Here is an 11,617-nt window from a genome sequence, read left to right as displayed (position 1 = left end):
GAAATCCGTGGGTTCATAGAGAACATCTCAGAAAATGTGGAGGAGGTGAAGCGAAAGCATAGTGCCATCCTCGCTGCGCCAAATCCTGATGAGAGTAAGTAAGGTTGCCTTGCGTTTCTTTCACAACTGATTAAGAAAAGCAGTAGAATTTTGCTAGGGAAAGAAATTTATATCATGGTTGCAGTTGGAATAGATGCCTTTACTGCGTTGTTTCATGTAAACCAGATAGAAATTGGAAAATTAGTGCAAAGATGGAACATGACTATGGGATTCCATGGAAGTTCAACAAGAAGGGACCTGAAGCTAGTATCGGGCTGTTCAACCATCTGGATTTCTCATCGGTGTTCATGCTTGTCAAAGACTTTGTCTTGAAACGTTTCCAGATCATTATGCAGCTTCCCTGCCTTGTTCATGGAATTTTATGGGGAGATCCAGATTATGTTACCAAACACATTTAACTTTTTTATGCCTCTCCGCTACTTCTATCTATCTGTTTTGTACAACAAACACATCTACTGTGGAGGGAAAGTCACAAAGGCTGCATGATGCCTTTCAGTTGGTAGTGTTAGGTGTTAGGCATGTAGAAGCAGCTTGGCTTTTAGATTAGCCAGCTGGAAATTCTTTTTGTGTGTGTGGGGGGGGGGAAGGCTGCCTCACATGGATCTCTGCTCCTATGCAACTCCTGTTGTGGCTAGCTTCATATTTTCCCTGCTCTGTTCCAAACAATTTAACGTTCTCTCCCGTGGCAAGCGTGAGTGTTGCATAAATATTAATTAACTCACTTGCCTGATTCGTGTGAGCACATTAGAACAAAGCGCTCTGTAATTAGCTATGCCTTAATTTAGACAGCAGAACCTAGCATTCGTCTGACCATCTCACAGGAGGAAGTTTTTGGCATGACCAGGGGTGGGTGCAAAAAAAAATGATCACATGAAGCCCAATAAATCACTTCATGGCTGACCCAGCTGCTCACGTGATCTAAACATTTCAGGGAAGAATGCTATGATTAAGGGACAACAGTGAAATCATACGTAGTTTAAGAGCTCCATCTCAGAATCTGTTACAAGGCTGGAAAGTACTGGGTTCCAATCCTAGTCTATGCAGAATGCAGCACAAACATCAAATAAGTAAAATGAAATTATCCTGTGCAGACTGAGCCAAATAACTTTATTTTATTTTTAACTTGTTTATCAAATTTCAAAGCTAACTGGCTTCTTGACAACTTTGGATTGTCTTGACAATTCTAGATGGCTTACAAACAAAAAGAAAACCATACGTGTAAAAAAAGGTCACAGCCAGTTGGAAGAGCAGTTCACCAGTTATAAATCAATGATAACTAAGGGAGGCTTGATAGCCCTTTTGAGGTAGTCCAGACAGGAAGCACGTCATTCACACATACCATTACAGAGCCCCACTATCATTCTGTCCTAAAGCCTAGGACAGGGGTCAGCAACCTGAAACAGTGAAAGAGCCACTCGGAACCGGTTCCCTCACAAAAGGAAAAACTGGGAGCCGCAAAAAATATGTGCGCATGCACGTACATGCGCACATGAGCAGAACAGGGTTTGACTGAAGAGTAGAGCCAAGGCGAGATATGCACCTACCCTGCATATTTGAATTGATTGGTTGAACTTTTTTAGTCCCACTTTTTTTTTGGGACTGCACATGGCAGAGGACCAGGAGCCGCAGGAGATGGCTGAAAGAGCTGCATGCGGCTCCGGAGCCACGGGTTGCAGACCTGTGGCCTAGGAGAACTACCAGTTCCCTAACAATGTCCTAAATGTCATAATAGTGGGAGCCAGATGAATCTCTGGGGGGTGTCATTCCAGAGGACAGGTCCAGTCTGGACTCCCATAAGGTGACACAGTTTAATTAATGGGACCCCCAGACCACCATCACTCAGCTTATGTTGTTAAGATTAGCTAAGGTCAGCCAGCTGGGCAAATTTCGGCAGAGCAATGTATAATTAAAAACAAAATACAGTGAAACAAATGCTAAAAGCAATAGTTCAACTTCCTTAGCAGTGGCTGCATCTGTAATAATGCTCATTACGATTTCCTAGCTAACGTTGTAAGCCCGGCTGATTTTTTTTAAGTCACGCTGATACGAAAAGCACTAGAAAAAACTGTAAAGTGCTTTTCTGGTTAGTAGATGACTGACCAGAGCAGCGTATTTTTCTTCCCTGCCTTGAAAGATGGTATTCATATAGTCTGACATAGCCCACCAAGCTGCGCCGTTCCTTCTTCGTCCAATTCCTTGTTTTCTTGCTTCCTCTGACAACTCTTTTCTCTTCTTGTCTGCTGCAGGCATTCTGTAATTAGGGCTGTCTGGGATGGGCTCTTGGGATTCAGCAGGCAAATGCTTGAACTTCCAGAAAGGATAGCTGGATTTCTTCCAGGCATAGCCCTCATTACCTCCAATCTCAGTTGCCCACATCCCTGTTGCATTCCCCAGACAGATGCCATCAGTCTCTCTGCAGCTGCCCACTTGATAGCTGGATGCTTTGCTTCCCTTTCTGCCTTTCATACTCCCCTGGAGCTTCAGTCAAGCCTTTTGCTGCCCTGTGCCCAGAGCATAAGCCCACTTTTTGGCTGCTCAGTTGTTTAAATTAGATTTGCCTGGTTCTCCCCACCATATTCACAAGCCTGAAGTTCAGGGAGGGGTGTTAATCCCATGGCAAGCACAGTTTGTGCATGCCTCTGTGGCAATAGGAGGCTTGGATTGTTCTCGTTAAACAGGAATATGCTACATTGCATCTCTCCAAAAATCCCACGATTTGATTCAGAAATGACAGTTGAAAAAAAGGGAACAGTCCTTACTGCAGAATGTCATCTGACCCAAAACCCCGAGATTGAGTATAAAACCTCACAAAGCCACTTTGTGGCAGGTGCGGGAATGTTGCATGTGATGTGTTTTGCAGTGCAAGTTGACTTGGAAGCAAGTCTCATCTTTGGTGGAATTTATTCTTGGATAAATTCCCTTAGGATTGTGTGAATAAACACTGGAATATCTAGCAGGCCAATCATCCCAGTTCAGCGGAAGGCCATTCTTTTAACAGCAGGTTTTGGTATCATCCAACCCTTGACTGAGTGAGGCAAAGGGAAAGGGATCACCACAAGAAAATCTAGATTGTTCTTACCAATATCCTGCTGATGTAATGTTGAATCCAATCAGGGTTTTTAAACTAGGGTAAATTACGGAAAGAGTTTCCTCTGATTGTCTATGTCTATGGAGATTCTCAGTCATCCAGGTTGTCCCAAAGGCGTTTTTTCAAAAGGCAGCTGGACTTGTTTTTCCTTGAAGAGGTTTTGCTTCTTATCCAAGAAACTTACTCACTTCTGACTCAGTCTCACTGAGTCAGTTATGACTTCAGTCAGAAGCTTCTTGGACAAGAAGTGAAATGTCTTCAAGGAAAAACAAAGTCCAGCTGCCTTTTGAAAAAGCATCTTTGGGTTTGCTCTGATATTGAATCCATTGGCTGTTTCAGCGTACTCCAGGATTCGCCACTCTCATACAATGATAACATTTAAAGAGATTTGGAAATTATATATCCCAACTTTCCTTTGATCTTACCCACTACGGATGTGGAAGAACTGCAGCTTTCACAATTTTGAGGTAACATGATCAATGATTGCAGAATTCTGAAAGGAGAAGTCCCAACACATCAGGAGGTGCCAGATTATGGCAGACTGACCTAATGAACTCATTGCTCCATACACTATACTGCTTGCAGGATACAGTGGCAGCATCTGTCAATGCTGCTAACATCGGATGTTCTTGCTTTGACAACAGATGGAAATGCAGACATTTTTCCCTATTGCTTTTAGAGTTAGTTGATGCTGGGAGGGGGCATGTGGATGAGAGTCCCTCTAGTCATAGCAATAATAACTCAGCCATGGGAACCCAAGGTCATTGGGCCCAGAACCGATAGAGTTTTGGCAGGCTGGAGAGCTGGGGAGAAAGCCCGCACTTCAAGCTAATTGGGGAATGTGAATTATGACTGTTTATTGGAGGAGGGAATTGTGCTTTGTTACTTCGTATCCAGGGGAGGGGAATTTAGTTTTGGGTTTCGACTATGTAGTGCTGATACTTTGTTTCTCAAATAAAAGATTCTTTAAGGTAAACAATGCCTTGAAGTTCTTTTGAAGAGTTTCATTTGTCGGAACCATGACAACATTTCTACCGACAGTTGTCCAACCTCTTTTTCAGTGTGCTTATTGAATGAGAACCCACTGCCTGAAGACAGTCTTTGGACAACAGTTCTTACTGTAAGAATGTTTTCCATTGCAGGTTCTGAGCTGAAATGTATTTCTCTGCAACTCCTTTTTCAAAATAACTGGGCATCTAAAGCTTATTAGCTCTGAGTTCTCATCATTTTGCTTCTCCTAAACATGCATAGTCCTTTCAATTCTTAGTTGTGGTAAAAAAAAGGTAAAGGAGTCCCTGCGGATTTTACTCCGCTAGTCGTTGCTGACTATAGGAGGCGGTGCTTATTTCCATTTCAAGGCCATTGAACCGGAGCTGTCCAAAGACATTTCTGCAGCCATGTGTCCATGACATCATGGAGCACTGTTATCATCCCAGCAAAGTGGTACCTATTTATCTTCTTGCATTTGTGTACTTTCGAATTGCTAGGTTGGCAGCAGCTCAGGCGAGGACAAGAGCTTACCCCTTCACTTGGAGCTCAGGTCTTGAACCTGGGTTGGCACCTTTCTAGCCGACAAGCCTAGCATATTAACTGCTGATCCATTGCCCCACCCTCTTAGTTGTGGGATATGGTCTAATTGCTCAGTTTTTAAGGTAACACCTACTTTTAAAATCTATCCCTGCAGAATTTTACTAATAATGTCTAGAAAGAACCATATCTCATTTTCTCTCTTCCACCCAAATCCCAAAGATTTCTCTCTATGCACTTGTTTCATGGGCCATCCATATTTGCACAGCTGGAGCTGGATCAGTACTTTGAACATGCAGGCAGCCTTCATCTTCATGTTGCTATGCTATCTACTTCCTCAAATGATATTTGGCTTCTCTGTGGCTCCAAGGTGTCTCTAATGAGCTTTGGGTCACATAAAGGATGGAAACATTGATTTCCCAGACTGAGTTGGTGTGGCTTATTAGCCATTGTAAACACCTACACTGCTGCAAGACAAAAATTGCTCCCTGGAGATGTGTTTGTCTTTGAAAATCCAGAAGATTTTTATTGGATGAGAAACAGTTACTTCAAAAGCTGAATAGCAGAAGATATGGGGGAAGGGGATTATTGAACAAAGTATAGAGCTTTAATTTTACAAATAGCAAAGCTCTGCTTGTGCAGAGGTAAAATATTGCATTTCATATACAGCTTCCTCTATACTCCTTCCAAAATATAGACGTTTCATAATATTCCACACTGATTATTTGACTGGAAAGCAAAAGATAAATCGTAATAAATAAGAATGTGCTATATTTTAAAAGGAAATGTAACAAATGCAATGTAAGAAGGAAAAAAAACATAAAAGATGTTTATTAATTGTTGCCTTTTGTTCTCCAGATTTTTTACTCAGAATCTAGATGGCATCAGCTTCCTACATTCTAGTATTTTGGGGACTGTCCTCCCACTTATTTATGTATCGGATCTGTATTGCATAATGTACACTGTGAATCCAATGATTAATTAGCAATTAAAAAGCTAATTCAATCAATCCTGACTTATTTTATTTAATATCTGCATAACATAGCATAACTTTTTCTATTTGTACCTAGTGGTAGGTTATCATATCAAATGAAGCCCTAAAATAGCCAACAGGTAGTTCTCAAGTTACAACCATTCATTGAGTGACCGTTCAAAGTTACAATGGCACTGAAAAACGTGACTTATGACCTTTTTTTACACTTACGACTTTTACAGTATCCCCATGGTCACATGATCAAAATTAAGATGCTTGGCAACTGGCTCATATTTATGACAGTTGCAGTGTCCTGGAGTCACGTGATCACCTTTTGCAAACTTCTGACAAGCAAAATCAATGGGGAAGCCAGATTCACTTAACAACCATGTTACTAAATTAACAACTATGGTGATTCACTTAACAACTACGGCTGGAAAGATTGTAAAATGGGATAAAACTCATTTAACAACTGTCTTGCTTAGCAATAGACATTTTGGGCTCAGTTGTGCTTGTAAGTCAGATCTGTATTTGGTTTTGGTTTGATATGAGTCTGTGCAAACGGAATCAATTAAACCTTTTTGTATGTCACATTTGAACCCATGGCTTGTTATTAGCTTTTTGTCCCAGTATGAAAGGTAAACAAGGACGCATGATTTGTTTGTGGCTTCTTGTCTTATTTCTTATTTATTTATTTATTTATTTATTTATTTATTTATTTATTTATTTATTTATTTATTTAGATTTATATACCGCCCTTTCCCGAAGGACTCAGGGCGGTTTACAGGGCATTTAAAAGACAGTCAATACAAACGTTAAAACAAATTAAAAGAGATTAAATAGAACCCTGAGAAAATTAAAACCCAGTTAAAATTAAAATTAAAAATACTCTCAGCCTGGGCCAGAGAGCTCGAAGAGCCAGGTCTTCAGGTCCCGGCGGAATGAACGGAGGTTGGGGGCAGTCCTAAGCTCCGCAGGCAGCTGGTTCCACAGGGCAGGCGCACCCACTGAGAAGGCCCTACCCCTGGGTGTTACCCGCCGGCAGTCTTTAACCGGTGGCACCCTGAGGAGACCCTCCCTGTGGGAGCGCACTGGACGAAGGGAACTTGATGCTGGCAGCAGGTGTTCCCTCAAATATCCCGGACCCTCGCCATTTAGGGCTTTATAGGTCATCACCAGCACCTTGAATCTCAATTTGATTTTGTGCTCTTCCCAGACTTGTAACCAATCCAGTATTTGGGGTATTGTGTGCTTGTATAAACCTATGAATCCATATTCTTCGTACTGAAACAATTAGTTCAGAATCATCCTACGTATTGTTTTCAATTTTTCTTAAGGTGAATGACAGTTTGAGGACGCTACTGAGAAATAAGAATTTTAGTTTCTTTATTCCTTGTCTCTCTCTTTTATTAGGTTTGTATGGCCTCATTTTGATGGAGAAACATCACACTGAACAGCTGTTTTGCCTCATTTTCTTCATTTTGCCTTAATAATTATATCGCTTCATAATAAATAACCTCCTGAATTGTTCATTTTATTTTTAGCTATTGTCTTGGCAAAAAAAGATATATTTAGCTATTTTTCTCTTTAAGCAGGAGAAAGCACTTTTGATAGCCAGCATTCCATTATTAAATAATATCAGAATTCTATTAATATTTGCTAGTTATTAATAAAATATTATTTTGCGTACTGTGAACCACATGGAAGGGAATAATGACATTTTGGTGTCCATTAAATGGACAAGAGTGATTTGGGAAGAGAGTTTAAAAAAGAGATTTGGGTATTTTTTTATTTTTTTTATTTTAATCCCATTTATATCCCGCCCTTCTCCGAAGACTCAGGGCGGCTTACAATCTAAAGCACAATGTGCTTAGCAATAGCTTCTTTCTATGAGGGCTTCTTTCTACTTTTGCAGTTTTAAGTAGTCCAAATGGATTTTAATGCATATTTTGCTCCTGTTTCTTGCTGAAAATTAGGAAACTGTTTTATCGGTGTTTAATAATTTGCTGCTGAATTTCAACAACATAGTTCATAGGAGGAAGAACTTCGGGAAATTCAAAAATTAAGGGTCGGGTGTAGAATAACTTTCTGGACCGTAGACATAAATACCAATACAAGAGAATATTTGTACTCAGGACTAAACTGTGAGGTCTTTGCTGCTCTCTGAGCTTTGTTGTTTTCTTGCAGTCATTTTGTTATTCAACTGCAAAAAAAAAATCCAATCAAACTCAAGAGAGCACCAACGACCCCCCCAAAAGAAATAAATATTAGAAATAGACATTCCAAGCTTGGCATTGCAGTTTATTAGTAACTCACATGTTGTCTTAGATCAGTAGTCTGGAAGCACCTTTTCCAGCTAAAACTATTTATTAAAATGCACAAGCTTTTTCAACTCATGAAAGCTTACGCCAGGGGTCTTCAAACTTGGCCCTTTTATGACTTGTGGACTTCAACTCCCAGAATTCCTCAGCCAGGCACACTGGCTGAGGAATTCTGGGAGCTGAAGTCCACAAGTCATAAAAGGGCCAAGTTTGAAGACCCCTGCCTTACGCCTTTTGGGTAAAATTTGTTAGCTGGAAAAGGTGTTACCAGTCTCCTGGTTTTTGCCCCACAGACTAACACAGATTTTCTACAAGGTTTATAGGTTACCAGCTTTTCTCTTATTGCAGGTAAAGGCATTAAATAAGCTTAGCAAACACATTGCCTCTCTAAAAATCTGCAAGGCGGCATGTTCTGGACCAGCTACAAAATCCCTGTTGATAAAGAAGTTTAAAAGCACTTTAGGTTTGCGGGCTTAAGCCTAACTCAGATGCTTCACTTGAGTTCTTCACGTGCTAATAGTGATGCACCCATGCCATGGATTGGAAAAGTATTAACTAAAAATTAGGTGGTTATTCGGTTGCCCACACCTAATCCAGAAAATGGAACGCTTGTCTGTCATGAGCAATGATGCAATACATGATTTGAGGTTGTCCGGAGAAGAGCTGAAGCGTGGCTTTGTGATTTAGAGAGAGGCTGGGCTGAGCTGTGTCCTCCTTGCAATCCTTGGGGCCAATCTCTGCTGCTCTGCCAGTGTTGCTTGGTTACACTGGCAGCATGTAGAGCTCCAGGTGACAAAAAATATCTCATGGGGGGGGAGGGAGGGAAACACAGTTGCACCTGCCACTTTCTGTGCCAAGCTGCATTAGTTGTGATCAACATGAAGGTAGAGAGAATAAGCTGGAAAAAGCTATAAGGCAGTAGGAAATAAATTATCTAGATTGCTTTCATAAACATGCTTAACTTTAAGCCCTTGTAACCAACTTATTTGGTAAGGTCACAATCATTCTAAAACCATAAGAAAAATATGTGTTATGGTATAAAGATGGTGGTTTGGTTAACACAGCAATGGCTGGATTCCCATAGCATGCTGATTCATAAACTGTCACACTGATGGTTTGGTTTAATCTAGCATGTTATGTGAGCCACCTTAAGGGTGAAGGGATGACAGTGGAGGTTTTATATAAACCTATAAAGATTCCTGTGATGAATCTCGTATAGGAAAAATAATTCGCCTCCCCCCCCGTTGGAGATGTTATGTTGATAAAAAAGCATAATTTATAGACTTTATACTGCAAGATATGATAGCCACTGACACTAAATGACAGGTATGTTACATTTATGTAGCTAGAGACAACACTTAAAAAAAAGAATGTGAATGACTCTCCAGGAGCTGTGGATTTAAGTCATGGTGACATTTGAAGAGGGTTGGTTGGGAACATTTTGGTCATTTTTGAAACAAAGGGGAAATAGGTACAGTAAATCTTGCTTAGTTTTAAATTGCCCATTTTGTAATGTACTATTTCCTTTAGAAAGGAAAACCAGAATCAATTTTGAGAGGTGTTTAAAAAAGCGAAAATGGATGCAGTACATTTCGTCATCTCTTTGTCTCTAATAGCTAAAAACACTTCAAATGGAGATGAAATAATAAGACCTTTGGTCAAAAGAAGTGTCTGAATTCAGTTTCTGCAGGGTTTTTTTTCCAGAGCTCTTCATAAACTCTGCAGCAGACAATGGTGAGCCAAATATGCTCACTATGTACATTACATTATGACTGTAAGCTCTTTGGGCATTTGTCTTTTCCTTGCTTATGTAAATGCTATGAACTTTGGTAATATTAAAATAATAAAATTATTTAACACAACATACAGAGCTTAAAACAACCATAAAAATAATAGAGTCGGTTGCTGATCTAAATGGAGTCCTCTTGTCTGATTGCTCTACAGAAGATGACTCTATTCACCAGTTCCTGAAAGGCAAAGGGATAGATGTCAGTCTGACCCGTGGGGGCACCCATGGGAATGTCTGCCATGTCTTTCTTCTCTATTCTCTGTCTCCCTTGAATCCTAAGGATGGAGCAGCTTGGTGACATTTATTAGCCAGATACAAATATGCTCATTCCAAAGCTCAGTGTAACAGAAAAAAGCCAACATGTATGCATCTGGATGTGTGTGAATGTTTCTGTCCCAAGTCACCTATTTCAGTATTTCCCTTTTAGAAACAAAGGAGGAGCTGGAGGAATTGATGTCTGACATCAAGAAGACAGCCAACAAAGTGCGCTCCAAGCTAAAGAGTTGAGTATCTGCTGCAGCAGTAAGGAGAGAGCAGGCCACTCTTTGCATGACCGTAATTGGAGTCATTTGGGGGGCTTCCAAGTCTCTCCCTGATTTGAAATAATGGATAATGAAGGGGTGCAAGCTTCATCTACTGTCCTTGGAGCTGCTCACAGAGAGTCATTGCCTTAGCGCAGCGGTCCCCAACCTTTCCGATTTGGTGGACTGGTGGGGGGAGAGAGGGGATGGTTCTGGGCAAGTGGCAGGCATGTGTGTGAGCGTGTGCAACTCCATTTGTGCCAGGGGTGGGGGCCCACCACTTTTGTGTGCCCGCCATTGTCACAAGTGGAGTTGCGTTTGCCCGTCGCTTCTGTGGCCTGGTTCCAAACAGACTGTGACCTGGTAGTGAGCTGCGGCCCAGCATTGCAACTCTCAAATGAAACCTACAGGTGATAACTTGCCAGGTGCAAGTTTTAAAAATCGGTCATTTATAGTAGGATCCTTCTCTTCCAGAGATTTATTTTTAGTCCAGTCTGAAATGGATGTTCAGCAAGCAGAGAAGGAGAGACAGAGACTGAGACCATCTGTTTAGCCTGTAATGTGCTTTTTCTTCCCTCTCTGAAAATAGGTTCTATTTTCTGCTTTTTCTTAGGTATTGAACAGAGTATTGAACATGAGGAAGGGCTGAACAGATCATCAGCAGACTTGAGAATAAGGAAAACTCAGGTGGGTTCATTTCTAAAAAAGCCATGTTGCCTATCAATTCAGGGGTTTTCACGCACAGAATAACCAGGGTGATCAAATGGTAGATTACTTTTAAAAATCTTATAGCTTTTGAAAATGATTCCTTCTGTTTCTTTTTTTTATTGAAAGGTTTTAGAATACATTTTAGAATACAAACCCCCCCTCCCCCTCCCCTCCCCCCAGCCCTCCCCAACCCTCCCCTCCCCCCTCTCCGACTTCCCAGAGCTAAATACAGGGTATAAAAATACAAACAAACATAATCTAAAATATGCAAACAACAATAAAATATTAAATTCTATCGCACTTTAACTCTTAGTAAAATAACTACAAGCTAATTATACATCATATAAATCCGCTACTTATTCAAATGCTAAGTGAAACTTTTTAGTCCCATATTTATTCCTTCTGTTTTTTGACATCTACAACAGTGGTTGGCAATTATTTGGGGGCCTTGTATGCCATTGTATGATCTTCGTGGGAATGTCTCCCATGACACATTGTCTGTACTGATGCCCAAAACTTAGATCTGTTGCAAAAGACAGCGTGTTTGACATTCTCCTCCCTACCTCTTGTAAATGGGCTAAAGGAGCTTATCTCTGCAAGGAACAAAGTCAAATTCAATCATCCAGAGGT

The 11,617-nt window shown here is 40.8% G+C and overlaps 1 protein-coding gene across 1 annotated transcript in view; it reads left to right on the top strand.

The window, feature by feature from the left end:
* STX1A (syntaxin 1A) overlaps nucleotides 1–11,617 on the top strand; it is a gene marked incomplete at its 5' end in the record, with an annotated part of 60,037 nt that overhangs the window by 35,699 nt on the left and 12,721 nt on the right. The window contains 3 exons of the mRNA XM_081312776.1: nucleotides 1–94; nucleotides 10,186–10,260; nucleotides 10,893–10,966. The exon at nucleotides 1–94 is cut by the window's left edge and continues 6 nt beyond it. Of these exons, the coding sequence (XP_081168902.1) occupies nucleotides 1–94; nucleotides 10,186–10,260; nucleotides 10,893–10,966 (243 nt within the window). The remainder of the gene's footprint in view (nucleotides 95–10,185; nucleotides 10,261–10,892; nucleotides 10,967–11,617) is intronic.

Source organism: Vipera berus (assembly GCF_964194415.1).
Source record: "Vipera berus genome assembly, chromosome: 1".
NCBI lineage: Eukaryota > Metazoa > Chordata > Lepidosauria > Squamata > Viperidae > Vipera > Vipera berus.
Note: the sequence above shows the minus strand (reverse complement) of the source record. Positions and strands in the feature narration are given on the sequence as shown.